This window comes from Chrysemys picta, chromosome 1 (assembly GCF_011386835.1).
Source record: "Chrysemys picta bellii isolate R12L10 chromosome 1, ASM1138683v2, whole genome shotgun sequence".
NCBI classification, from domain to species: Eukaryota; Metazoa; Chordata; order Testudines; family Emydidae; genus Chrysemys; species Chrysemys picta.
This window is the reverse complement of record NC_088791.1, coordinates 291,869,617-291,884,421: the sequence shown is the minus strand read 5'-3', so window position 1 is coordinate 291,884,421 and position 14,805 is coordinate 291,869,617. Positions and strand designations below refer to the sequence as shown.

Genomic DNA, 14,805 nt, shown 5'->3' with positions numbered 1-14,805 from the left:
CCAAGGCAGAAACTAAGGAGTGGGTCCCCACCCTGCCGAAGCTGGAGCCTCACCGTCTGGGGCTGAAGCCTGAGCCCAAGCCCCTCTCCCCCACTCGTAACTTAGTTTTGTGGGGGCCCCCTCTGGTGTGGGGCCCTGGGCAATTGCCCTGCATTCCATGTCATAATGCCAGCCCTGATTCCCCCATCCACTTTGAGAATCCTACTTGGGGCCTCTTCTTCAGTAAGGGCTCACTAGCTGTGGGGCGGCATCAATGCTTAGGGGGCTTTGCGAATGCTGACAAGCAAAAAATCAAGGTGCCTACAGGCAGTGGCAGGCATAAGCACCCAGAAAGGCAGTTACCTAAATACCTGTGTGGATCTGACCATAAGTGACTTACATGGCTAAGTCACACTTTGAAAAGTGACTTAGGTATGTAGGAGCCTAAATCTTACTGAAAGTCAATGGGATTGTCACTTAGGCATTGCTCCACTCAGCCTAAGCACCTTTAAATATCTTGGCCTAAGTGTGTTGGCTCCCAATCAGTGTTTGATTTAGAGTGGTGCATTCAATAATATTAACATTTAAATGACACCACCAAAGCTTGGAAGTTCATTAAGGGGGTCTCTTAGATAGGGCTTGAAAGCTCTTACACACACACACACACACACACACACACACACACACACACTCTAAGGGGTATTGAAGTCCGTAGAAATATACCAGACTTATCCTCGTGTGAGATCAGCATTTGGCTCAATTGATTCTATTCCCTAGGCATTTAATATGTAATACTCACATTTAACCAACGTTGGCCCTTTAATTGAGAAAAATGTAAAGTTTTGCATAAAGCCTGCATTTTGTTATTTTGCCTATCATGAAATAAGTTATCAGACATTTTAAAATCTGATGCATGTTCTCGGGAACTGAGATGAGTTTGAAACTTAATAAATTAATCTTCTTAAACCCACAAAGAGATTTTAGACAGCTAGATTTCAGTTCAGGTTTTATTTGTATACAAAAATATATTAAAAGCATTAAAGTTTCCAACTATATAAAATTACAAATATATTTTCATAAAAGCAATTTTAAATTAAAATTTAAGCTATATTTTTAAGAAAAAAATATAGTATCAGCACATTTAAGTTATCTGATCCTGCCTGCTGCAAAGTAACAAAACTGATGTCATCAGTTAAATGCTTAGAGAAGGTGACTATTGTTATGTTCAGAAGATGAATATGCTGGATAGCAAAGTTGACAGTTGTCAGACATGGCAGCGGCTTTCAGTGATCCATATCATTAGGTCTTCATTGCATCTTTCAAGGAATTATCTGTAGACAGGGATGATGCCAAAAATCCCTTTGCTTCACATACCTGTAAACATGAAAGATGAGAAATCCCGAATGCTACACTTAACAAGATTACGTTTCACTGACAAAATGTCATATTTGATGTCCCGTTTCTTAAATTGTCTGCTGTTTAATTGACGTGAAAGAGGGGAAAGCCAAAAAATATATATAGAAGCCAAAAAGTTATAAAGATTGTAAAGTTGTAAAGGTTTAAGAAAATCACTGTTCTAATGTATCCAAAGGCATCTTAGGTATCCAAAGGCATCTGCACAAGTAAGTGTAGGTTGTTGCATAACCCCAACTATATAGTAGAACTCAAAATATGTGATAGTAATATAAGACTGAAGTTGGCCTTTTTCACTGCATTAATCTCACTGGTAAAGAATGAATAGCTCTAGAATGGATCCATTGCAAAAGATAGTAAATAAGAAAATACTTAAAATAAGTGAAACTAGGCCAGAATTAAGATACAAGTGAGAAGACAGCAAGGGCTAATCACAAATAAGCCAGATCATAACACAAGTTTACGATCATAAAAGAAGTTGTCTTGAGTTAAACTCAAGGAAATCAACTAAGGCTTAAAAAATACAAAGAAGGGGAAACAAAGGATTTAAAAACAACAAACAAACAATTTGTGTTACACCTTTCGTTCTTTGTCTGTACTGCCTATTTAGGCCCCAGGGGGCTCAACACTCTGGTTGCATGCAAAGGAATACAAGTCCATGGCCCAAATGAACAGCACAGGCAAACTGTGAGAAGAGGAATAGATATAACACAATATTTAAAAAAAGAAGTGTTGTTCCATAGCCCAATGAAGAGCCAAAGAATAATGTAACTGAATAACAGATTGTCAGGTAGTGACAAATTTGGTCTGTATTTAATGGAGGCTAGATCAACTGATTTTTTTTTTTTTTTTATTTAAAGTATAAGGTATGGACTTCCTTTCCATAATCATTTTGTAAAGACAATGATAGCAGTCTAATATTTACATTTATACCAGTCATTCATAGTTACTGGCCAGTTATTTAGACTTACAGGACTATGAAACACAAGCCTGTTTTTCACTGTGTTAAATCAGTTTTTGAAGAACTCTTGCTTGCATAATAGGTGTACTATCAAAGCAACTTCATGATATATGGTTTGTTTTATGTCCCAAAATACTATATGTAAGAAAGTGCTAGTCAAAATCAAGTTGAATTTGGCTGCTAAAAAGTGGGAAAATATACAAGGAGGGAGGGGAGTAGAGAAATGAGAGCATCTACGTAGCAGGAAAAGGAGACTAAGGAGACCTAAAAGTACAAATACATGGACAAAGGCAGATCTGTCCCCATGTTCTACCCCATTACTTCTCCCACAACAAAAGACACAAAAAGAACTCTAATATTTTAAAGGAAATTATGTAAAAATACTGTTCTCCCCCCCCAACCCCATCTCCACTGATATTTTGTATTGTAAATACTTTGACTTCCATCATTTTTAAGGTACCACACAAAGTGAATCTACTTACTTGCTAATGTCCTGTCAAGATCAGCAATAAAGTCTTCTAGTTCTTTTGTGTCTCCAAGCTTTGCTGCAAAATAAGAGTACAGTCAGCACTGTTTATAAGTGAAAAAATGTAAGTCTCTGCCACTGAGGCAAATAAAGGCCATTAGAAACCACTTGAATTTTGAAGGACAACTCCCAACATTATTCCCAGTAGTATCTAATCTCTTCTTGATTATCTTCAGAGAGGATTCCTTGACCTCTTCCTTTAATAGTCATACTGCAATGTCCAAATGCTTCTGAGAAAAGACTGTCCTGATATCTGGCCTAAAATTTTGATTCCTTTCTTTTAGGGAATTATTCACATAATGACATTAGAGCAAAACTCATTTTGTTTCCTTAAAAATTAGAAGTTAAGCTTTTTCCATCACTGTTAGATGTCCACTGCTTGCTAGTGAAGAATTGTTATTTATGTATAAATTCTAGTATTCTAGCATTTATACATAAATCCAGTTTTTTAAGATTGCAAGTGGCTTCTATCACTTCATTCTAGAGAGTATTCCACAATCAAATAAACCTTGCTCTCAGAAATAGCTTCCGGATAGTCAGTCTAATTCTTTGCTGAGTCTCTGCTGCCAGCTTAATTGGATCCCATTACTTCTCATTAATACCCCCTAATACCAAGTTAAATAGTTAATTCTTCTCTTTGTTATTTACAACCTTCTGATATTTGTAAGGTTATGTCCCACCTTCCCTTAGATGGCTTAATCAAACTGTACATATGTAGCTTTTTATCTTTCCTCCTAAGTAAATCCCTCCACATTCCCTGAAATGGGTGCTCAATTGCACAGCCTTAATATTGCCTTAGCTTAGTTTATGTAAGGAATTTAAATTAAATATATGGCATGTCAGCATACGTGTTCACATATGGGTAGGTGTAACCCTGAGCACCTCTGTATTCACACTATTGAATTAATCTTTCTACAAAATATGCCTTGTGAGGTACAGTAACTCCTCGCTTAATGTTGTAGTTATGTTCCTGAAAAATGCGACTTTAAGTGAAACAGTGTTAAGCGAATCCAATTTCCCCATAAGAATTAATGTAAATGGGGGAATTAGGTTCCAGGGACATTTTTTTCAACAGACAAAAAACTATAGATTATATAGATATACACACAGTATACGTTTTAAACAAACAATTTAATACTGTTCACAGCTATGATGATTGTGAAGCTTGGTTGAGGTGGTGAAGTTAGAGGGTGAAAGAGGGAGGGATATTTCCCAGGGAATGCCTTGCTGCTAAATGATGAACTAGCACTCGGCTGAGCCCTCAGTAGCCTCTCACACAAGACAGCACGAACACGAGGGAGGGGAGACAGCATAGCAGACAGAGACAGACACACACCTTGTGTGTGGGGGAGAGAGAGAGAGAGAGAGATGCACACTGCCCCTTTAAGTAAACTGAGCCATTCTTAAGTGCATTGTCTTTTTAAGTGGATCAGGAAGTTGAGACAGCAGCTGCTGCCCCAAGCTCTCTCTCTGTCTGTGTCCCCTCCCTGCTCTATATGGAGAAGGGGTAAGTGGGGTGCAGGAGCAGGGGGGAGGGGGACACCCTGACATTAGTCCCCTCTCTTCCCCCCCTGCACAGCAAACAGGAGTCTCTGGGAGCAGCTCCAAGACAGAGGGCAGGAGCAGCACATGGCAGTGGGGGGAGGGACAGCTGCAATTGCTAGCCTGCTGGGCAGCTGCAGCACAGGGAATTTAGGGGAGCGGAAAGCTGATGGGGGGGCTGCCGGTCCACCCTGGTTCCAAGCCCCCACCAGCTAGCTGCAACGGGCTGCTCTTCCTGCAAGCAGTGGACAAAGCAGGCGGCTGCCAAACGACGTTAGAAGGGAGCATTGCACAACTTTAAAAGAGTATGTTCCCTAATTGATCAGCAACGTAACAACAAAACAACGTTAACCGGGACGACTTTAAGTGAGGAGTTACCGTATCATTTAAAAACTAAAAACACACTGATCATTTATATTCTTGTGTAACGTGTGTACGAAATGCGTACTAAGAGTTATGAACATAAACTGAAATTATGACTACAGTGTGTTTACCAGACAAGTCAAGGAAAGGAGTAAACTGGTTTCTCAAATATAAAGGACAAGCTGACACCTCTAGCCAGGTGTCATCAAAGTTGATTGGCAATCACCGGTCAAGTAGCTATTCTTTGGCAAATGAAGGGAAGCAGGAACAGATCGATCTGCCTTTTAGCAAACAACAGCATGGAACTTCTTTCCCCATGAGACTCCATGTCTGCTTCCTCACAGCTGGAATGAACTTTATCTATGGGTAATCCTCAGAAATTTGCATTTCAAAGGGTGACTGGACTATAAAAGTGAGGGGCAAAAACACCCCAGACTCTCTCTTTTACCTAAGACTTTGCGATGAGATCCTGACCTGAGAAGTTGCTCAACCATGTTGCTTGGAACCTGTGATAAGGATTTTACCTTAAACCAAGTCTAGCTTGTTATGTTTTAGCTACTAGAAAGTGTTTTATCTTTATTTCTCTTGTAACCATTTCTGAATTTAATACCATATATTTGTACTCACTTAAAACTCTCTTTGTAGTTAAATGAACTTGTTTTATTTTTAATCTAAACTAATCCAGTGTTGTGTTTAAACTGAACTGTTTGTTAACTCCAGGTAAAGCAGTAAACTTTAATATTGACCGTTACAGGGGCAACAGACCTTTAATATCTGAACTGTCCAGGAGAGGTTTGGACAGTGCAGACCACAGGTGTCTGGGAAAATTCAGATCTGGGAGTGTATTGGGGATGCAAGTAGTAACCAAGGCTTGTGGAAGCCAGAGTGTGACTGACAGGCTACTTGGAGCAGAGCTGCTGGACCAGGGCCAGCACATCCCTAGGCCCGCGCCGCTTCCCGCCACTCCCATTGGCCTGGGATGGCGAACTGCAGCCAGTGGGAGCCGCGATCAGCCAAACCTGCAGACGCAGCAGGTAAACAAACTGGCCCGGCCCGCCAGGGTGCTTATCCTGGCAAGCTGTGTGCCAGAGGTTGCTGATCCCTGCTATACACAAACACTCAGGGTGCGACTTGCATGCTGGCAGACTGTTTGTGAGCACCCAGTGGGGAGCTACAACAGCTAGCATTGTGAGGCACCCAAGGTTGTGGGGCAGGTGGTGACAACCCCTCACTGGTCTGGATTGCACCCTGGAATGTGACAGTAGGTCTCCATACATGTATGCAGATAATATAAATGAAGGTGGGAAAAATACTTGAGCAAGTACAGTAGAACCTCAGAGTTATGAACACCTTGGGAATGGAGGTTGTATGTAACTCTGAACAAAACATTATGGTTGTTCTTTCAAAAGTTTACAACTGAACATTGACTTAATATAGCTTTGAAACTTTACTATGCAGAAGAAAAATGCTGCTTTTAACCATCTTAATTTAAATGAAATGAGCACAGAAACAGTTTCTTTACCTTAGCAAATCTTTTTTTAAACTTCCCCTTTATTTATTAGTAGTTTACATTTAACACAGTACTGCACAGTATTTGTTTTTTTTCCTTTCTTTTTTTTTTTGGTCTCTGCTGTCTGATTGCGTACTTCCGGTTCCAAATGAGGTGTGTGGTTGACCGGTCAGTTCGTAACTCTGAGGTGCTACTGTATGTGAAAGCTCTGTGTAGCATGGATATATGCCTGTTCCTTTCATTGGCTTAGAGTATGTCTACCCTGCAGCTGGGAGTGTGGTTCCCAGCATGGACAGATTGATCCATGCTAGCTCTGCTCGCTCTACTGCCTTAAAATAGCAGCATGACCATGGCGGCATGGCTCAGGCTAGCCCCTTGAGAACAAACTCAGTTGGCCAGCCCGAGCCACTAGCTGGACCACTTTGGCACTCTGCTATTTTTAGCATGCTAGCACGAGCAGAGCTAGCACAAGTCTGCCTATCCCCACTGGGAAGCATACTCCCAGCTGCAGTGCAGACATCACTCTTCAGAAAAGACGTAAGGTAACTTGAGTTATCTGCGCTCAAGTTAAGGCTTCTCAAGTTAGCCTAGGTCAAGTGAGACCAGTGACACTGCAAAGAGTGATTGTGTCAGCAGCTGACAAGTTAGGCTACAGCTTGAGTTAGCACATCTGCCATGACAGGCCAGACAACTCACATTAAAAGCACCCCTGCACTCAAGTTAAGCGTTTTTGTGTACATTCAAGTTGTAACATGAGTTCTCTACAGTGAAAATAAAACCATTCAAGGAAGTATTTAGTAAAACACATCACAATTTTAGATCAGCCAAAAACTAATGTTTCCTTTAATGCTGTAGATTCATAGCTAATACAGTTAGCAGGCCCACCTATGAACCACTGGTTATTGCAGACATTGCACCTAATGTGCCATTGTGTTTAGCACAGATACTAGTAGGACTTATGTTTGAAGTAGTCTTAATACTAACACTCAGGAATTTGTTCACATCTTTAATATCAGTAGATTAACATTTGACAGAGATGAGTCTGCACCACTCAGAGTTCAGAAGAAACTTAAACATTTAAAATAAAGTTACTATGAGATTTACCTTTACAAGGAGTTACTGCTGGAGATGGTAAAGTTGGAGTTGGAATTGACATTGTTGGAGAGTTAAGTTTTTCATCACTGAAGCTAAAACTGTTTCTGTAGAGTGAATCTGCACCTGTAAGACAAATTCTAAGCATTAGAAATTAAGACCAATGCCCATGGCAAGTTTATAACAGTAACAAAACAAAACAATGTAAACATCATAGGTGGTGTTTGGGGGGGTATGGCTGCGGCATTGCCCCTCCCCCCAAAAATTGCAAGCCTCAGACTGGCAGCCAGAGTGTGCAATGCAATGAATTCAGCAGAGGAGAAAGGAGATGTGCTGCTCCCAGCTTGCACCCCTGAGGCAGGGAGTCAGAATTTTGTTTATAAAGAGACTGATTAACAGGCGATTATGATAAGAAAGGGCTGTTAGGATGTTTCCTAAAGTTAAATGATCTGTTCCAAGTTTGGTGAACTGCAAAAAGTAAGCCTAAATGATAGAAAGTAATAGGCAGCAGTTCTGCAGAAAAGGATCTAGGGGTTACAGTGGACGAGACGCTGGATATGAGTCAACAGTGTGCCCTTGTTGCCAAGAAGGCTAATGGCATTTTGGGCTGTATAAGTAGGAGCATTGCCAGCAGATCGAGGGACGTGATCATTCCCCTCTATTTGGCATTGGTGAGGCCTCATCTGGAGTACTGTGTCCGGTTTTGGGCCCCACACTACAAGAAGGATGTGGAAAAATTGAAAAGAGTCCAGCAGAGGGCAATGAAAATTATTAGGGGGCTGGAGCACATAACTTATGAGGAGAGGCTGAGGGAACTGGGATTATTTAGTCTGCAGAAGAGAAGAATGAGGGGGGATTTGATAGCTGCTTTCAACTACCTGAAAGGGGGTTCCAAAGAGGATGGATCATAGACTGTTCTCAATGGTACCAGGTGACAGAACAAGGAGCAATGGTCTCAAGTTGCAGTGGGGGAGGTTTAGGTTGGATATTAGGAAAAACTTTTTCACTAGGAAGGTGGTGAAGCACTGGAATGGGTTATCTAGGGAGGTGGCGGAATCTCCTTCCTTAGAGGTTTTTAAGGTCAGGCTTGACAAAGCCCTGGCTGGGATGATTTAGTTGGGAATTGGTCCTGCCTTGAGCAGGGGGTTAGACTAGATGACCTCCTGAGGTCCCTTCCAACCCTGATATTCTATGATGTATTCAGGAAGTAGTAACAAAGTTACTAAAATCTTTCTTTAAGAAGATAACTGATTTTTTAGACAAAAGAAATGCAGTAGATCTAATCTACCTGGATGTCAGTAAGGCACTTGATACAGTTACACATGATAAATTATTAGTAAAACTGGAGAAGATGGGGATTAATATGAGCACTGAAAGGTGAACAGGAACTGGTTGAAGAGGAGACTACAATAGGTCATACTGAAAGATGAACTGTCAGGCTAGAGAGAGGTTACTAGTGGAGTTCCTCAGGGATCAGTCTTGGGATCAATCTTATTTAACATTTTTATTATTGACCTTGGCACAAAAAGTGGGAGTGTGCTAATAAAATTTCCGGATGACACAAAGTTGTGAGGTATTGCCAATACAGAGGAGGATTGAAATATAAAAGAAGATCTGGATGACATTATAAACTGGAGTAATAGAAATGGGATGATATTTAGTAGTACAAAGTCATGCATTTAGGGATTAACAACAAGAATTTTTGCTATAAACTGGGGACTTATCAGTTGGAAGTGACAGAGGAGGAGAAAGACCTGGGTGTGCTGGTTGATCACAGGATGAATATGAACCGTCAATGTGATGCAGCCTTGAAAAAGGCTAATGCAGTCCAAGTGTGCTTCAGGCAAGGTATTTCCAGTAGAAACAGGGAAGTGTTACTACCATTATACAGAGCACTGGTGAGACCTCATCTGGAATACAGTATGCAATTCTGGTCTCCCATGTTTACAAAAGATGAATTCAAACTGGAACAGATGCAGAGAGAGGCTACTAGGATGATCTGAGGAATGGAAAACCTACCTTATGAAAGGAGACTCAAAGAGCTTGACTTGTTTAGCCTAACCAAAAGAAGGCTGAGGGGAGGTATGATTGCTCCCTATAAATACATCAGAGGAATAAATAGGAGGGAGGGAGAGGAGTTATTTAAATTAAGCACCAATGTGGACCCCAGAACAAATGGATATGAACTGGCCATCAACAAGTTTAGGCTTGAAATTAGGCAAAGGTTTCTAACCATCGGAGGAGTGAAGTTCTAGAGCAGCCTCCCAAGGGGAGCAGTGGGGGCAAAAAACCTATCTAGCATCAAGACTGAGCTTGATAAGTTTCTGGAGGGGATGGTATGACAGGACTGCCTACAATGGCGTGTGGCCCATCCGTGACTGCCTGTAACAAAAATCCCCAACAGCTGGAGAAGAGACATGAGATATGGGCTCTGAGTTACTGCAGAGAATTCTTTACCAGGTATCTGCCTGGTGGGTTTTGCTCACATGCTCAGGGTCTGACTGATCACCATATCTGTGGACAGGAAGGAATTCTTCCCCAGGTCAGATTGGCAGAGACCTTGTGGGTTTTTCGCCTTCCTCTGCAGCACGGGGCATGGGTAACTTGCACATTTAAACTAACATAAATGGTGAATTTTCTGTAACTTGAAGTCTTTAAACCAGGTCCCTGCAGCCTGCACTGCTTCCCGCAGCTCCCGTTGGCCGGGAACGGCAAACCGCGGCCACTGGAAGCTGCGGGGGGCGTGCCTGAGGACAGTCAACGTAAACAAAATGTCTCGCAGCCTGCCAGTGGATTACCCTGATGGGCCACGTGCCGAAGGTTGCCAACCCCTGCTTTAAACCATGATTTGAGGACTTCAGTAACTCAGCCAGAGGCTACAGTTCTATTACAGGAGTGAGTGGATGAGGTTCTGTGGCCTGCAATGTGCAGAAAGTTAGACTAGATGACCATGATGGTCCCTTCTGACTTTAGTAAGAGTCAGCGGCGGCTCCAGGCACCAGCGCACCAAGCGTGTGCCTGGGACTGCAAGCCACAGGGGGCACTCTGCCGGTCCCTGTGAGGGTGGCAGTCAGGCAGCTTTCGGCAGCATGCCTGCGGGGGGTACGCCAAATCCGCGGGACAGGGGATCTCCCGCAGGCAAGCCCCTGAAGGCAGCCTGCCTGCCGTGCTTGGGGCAGCAAAAAAGCTAGCGCCGCCCCTGGTAAGAGTATCTGAGTAAGAATATACATTAAAAGTTTTAAATCTAACCAGTGTCCCTTAAGTAACTTGCCACAAAATGTCAGAACCGGCATCTCTCCCTGCTGGCCCTAGCACGGACCTGCCCCGGACTTGCCACAGCTGGGGGAGGAGCCCTCAGCCCAGCCCAGCACCGCCGGAGCTGCCGCAGCCGGGGAGAGAGCTGGGGGGAGTCCTCTCCCCCCACCACAGCCCCGGGGCAGCCTGCACCCCAAACCCCTCATCCCCAGCCGCATCCCAGAGCCCACGCCCCACTGCACCCTAACCCTCTGCCCCAGCCCTAAGCTCCCTCCTGCACCCCAAACCTCTCATCCCAGGCCCCACCCCAGAGCCTTCACCCCTAGCTGGACCCCTCACCCCCTGCCCCAACCCTGTGCCCCCTCCTGCACCCCAAACCCCTCATCCCCAGCCCAACCCCAGAGCCTGCACCCCAGCCAGAGCCCTCATCCCGGAGCCCTCTGCCCCAGCCCTGAGCCCCCTCCTGCACTCCAAACCCCTCGGCTCCACCCCCAGCACATGAATTTGTTATGTGCACCAATATGAAGGTGCACCTCCATATTGATGCACATAACAAAATTCATTCCGCACATGGACGTAAAAAATTAGAGGGAACACTGGTCAGAACACATTAGTATTAGAGCTGAGTGGGTCTAATATTTATTTAATTTTCTTTCTTGATATAGGAATTAGATACAGTGCTCCTGTCAGATAATGTCTAAGTTATTATCTGCCAAAATACAAGAGTATTCAGTTGCCTAAGTAGCCCCTGGAATTACAGTTAAAGTTGACACTGCTCTCGCGCCCCTCCCCCAAATCTGAAATGGCACCCCTGTGGGCAGGCACGGAATTTGCCACACACACACATGCGTCCCCGTTGGCCTGGCTGGAGCGGCCCCTCCTTAAATATAGATGTCAAACTACACGTATGGTAAATGTCTGCGCCCTCAGACAAATAATTTCTGGAAGAAGCATCAGATACAGTCCAGAATAAGCGAGAGAGAGAAATGTCACAGTGTGCCAAATTTATCCCTTGTTTAATTCCATCAAATTCAGTAGTTACCCAACCTAATTTGAAGTCCTCATGTGCCTTGCCTGATTCACAATGGCCAGAAAAAAAATGTTAGACTGAACTGTTTTAAAAATACCATTAAAAAACATGTAGCAAACTTGTGGAGCAAACAATGCCCCACAAAAGCAGGGTCAGGGTGTAACACTGCAATTGCAATGTCAATGCTGAATAAATACAATGTGTGGTAATCTAAGGCAGTATGCAAAATTACGTTGAGAGAAGAGATGCACATCAGCCACTATTATTAGCAACAGCCGCTTCTGATACTTCACACAATCTGACCACCACAGGGGAGTGAAACATCATTTGTTCCTACCTCTGACAAATTTCTTCTCCCTCTTTCTGCCTAATCTACTCTACCTTTCTTCAAAATTCATCTATAAACATCTCATTTCCTTTGCCTATAACTCTTGATATTGCGCCTTCTGCTTTTTTAGATCTTGTGTCTTTGGATAATTTTTTTAATAGAGTTCTTTTATACAGGGCTCTGAGATGCCAACCCCATGATACCTTCTCCAGAGATGATATTCTGCACTCTTATTTTATGATTTGTGGAGAAAGGCTGAATGTGTTATGGAAAAGCAATAGGTCTAATCCCCTTATAAATGTTATTTGGTTTGGGATGTGGGGCAAAGTTTTTAGTTTTTTTCAACATCAACACTTCTCTAAGGCTAGGGGACCTGTACTTCTTTTCATAATAATGGCCCCATGACACCCAGTTCTTGAAAAGTATTAATCACAGTTCCAGTGAATGGAAGAGTTGTTATTGTGTTGAAGATACCAAGAGCTGCCAGCTCCCACATTAGGAGCTAACAACCTGAAAGATGTAGTTCTACAAAACTAACATTTTAATCTGAATTCAGTAATGCACTTCATTTAATTAGGACATCTCCCAGGAAACAAATTTAAACCTCATTATGCTTTAGGGCAATGCTGCTCAGTGCAGATGGTGATTCTGCTTAAGTGGGATGCCTATAGATGATTTTGTTGTACTTGTTTTTTGGTGTTTCCCTGGGCATGACTGCACTACAGGCACTACAGTGCCACTGCTGCAGCTACACTGCTGTAGCATAGACACTTGCTAAAGCAACAGAAGGGGTTTTTATGTCACTGTAGTAAATCCACCTCCTTGAGAGGTAGTGGCTAGAAGACCCTATGAAGAATTCTTCTGTTGACTTATCTGCATCCATGGTGGAAGTTAGGCCAACCTAGCTATGTCACACAGGGCACAAAATTTTTCACAGCCCTGAACAATGTAGCTAGGTCAATCTAAGTTTTAGGTGCAGACCAGGCCTAAATCTTATGCTGGTTCTGTCTGCTTGCTCCTCTCATGGTAGCTTTAACTCCCTCCTCTGTTGAGGTACATGCAGAGAAAACACATGGAGGGCTCCCAGAATATTTGCTTGCTCCTCTTCCACCAGCTATATATTCCTGGTGTCTCACAGCTGCCATGCAGGAGCGCCGCCAGCTTTTCTGCTGCCCTAGGCGGCGGAAGGTCCCACCCCAAAATGCCGCCCCCCACAGAGGCGGCGGAAGGTCCTGCCGCCAAAATACCGCCGCGGTCGCCACCCCCCAAATTGTAGCGCCCTAGGCGACCGCCTAGGTCGCCTAATGGGTTGCGCCGGCCCTTCTGCCACTGCAGTGCAGGCTGCCAGCTCAGTTCCTATTCAAGGTAGACAAGGCCTCCTACCAACTCCATAGGCTGGTCCAGCAATTCAGCGCAACAGGCTCACCACAGTTCTCTCCAGACAGCAGCATTCAAACAACATATGTTACGTGGGAATGCAGCTTATCAGCATGAAAGTCATCTTCGAGGCTTCCCCATTCAAAAGGCTAGGGATAGTTGCTTATCTCTAGCCCTCTTTTATGATCTCAGTTTGACTTCTTCACTCCTATACTTCCACCCCAACTTTTCCAAATCAAATGCAATCCACCTGAAATGTCACAGTTGTGATTAGAGAAGAGTTCTTAGATGCTTGCAGCAAAATTCTAAATGCACTATTTAAAAGATGGTCCATCAGACACCTTTTTTAAAGTTATCCAATCTAAAAAAAAATCCAATTGACATTGCTCTTCTAATTATGTGAGTCTTCCTGGTGTTGTACTGTACATCGAGTAAGGCCCAATAGATTGTAAGTCACATTTAAAAACATTACATGTTTCCTCCTGAGATCAGCCTGCAGACAAAGTTTCAACTAAAACAACATTTTTATAGCCAAGTTACATGCACCATGAGTAGGATATTTACAGTGGAAGATACAGACAACTTTAACTATGGCAGCATAAACACTGGCATTATAATAAAGTCGAATAACTCACAGCACCTCAAATAAACAGCAGTGAGGCCAAGAGTATAGTCCATTGAAACACTGGTGAAGAAGAATGCCTAAATACACCTCTACCCCAATCTAACGCTGTCCTCAGGTGCCAAAAAATCTTACTGCGTTATAGGTGAAACCGCGTTATATCGAACTTGCTTTGATCTGCTGGAGTGTGCAGCCCCTCCCCCCCGGAGCACTGCTTTACCACATTATATCCGAATTCATGTTATATCGGGTCGCGTTATATCGGGGTAGAGGTGTACCAACACTTTCAGTACACTACAATTGGAAAGAATACCACAACTAATTTCAAGCAATTTTCTGTTTTAAAGCTTTTAGAACCAGCTGAATTGAATGAGTTATATGTATTTTTCAAACAGTCCTCATTTTAGTATCCGGGCACCACATACAATGATAGAGGATGTTATATTTCAAACCAGGGCTTAAAGCATGTCAACTCACAAGCTTCTGTTCAGTTTATAGGTAACTAGATCGAATAACATGCCCCTTTTGCTGAATACTTGCAAGGGCAACTTGAATAAATTAAACAAGCTTTAATTAAGCAGTAGCTTTAGTAGTTTGTAAATTGATCTAGGGCTATTCACACAATTATTTTTCTTTATAAATATATACTGATCTGAATTTTTAACAACCCACTTTTAACAACTGATAAATTATAAAACAATTTCTGTAGTTTTCTCTCTCCCCATTTTCCAAGCAGTCAAAGTACTGACAACCCATTCCGTAATGGTTAATAACTAGAGCTGGTTGGAACATTTTCACTAAAATATG

At 42.8% G+C, this 14,805-nt stretch overlaps 1 protein-coding gene across 1 annotated transcript in view; it reads right to left on the bottom strand.

Moving 5' to 3' along the window:
- Nucleotides 1-972: 972 nt before the first annotated feature.
- RGCC (regulator of cell cycle) overlaps nucleotides 973-14,805 on the bottom strand; it is a 29,242-nt gene continuing 15,409 nt past the window's right edge. The window contains exons 3-5 of the mRNA XM_005301482.4: nucleotides 7,399-7,512; nucleotides 2,836-2,898; nucleotides 973-1,353 (exon numbers count right to left, since the gene is read on the bottom strand). Of these exons, the coding sequence (XP_005301539.2) occupies nucleotides 1,346-1,353; nucleotides 2,836-2,898; nucleotides 7,399-7,512 (185 nt within the window). The 3' untranslated portion in view covers nucleotides 973-1,345. The remainder of the gene's footprint in view (nucleotides 1,354-2,835; nucleotides 2,899-7,398; nucleotides 7,513-14,805) is intronic.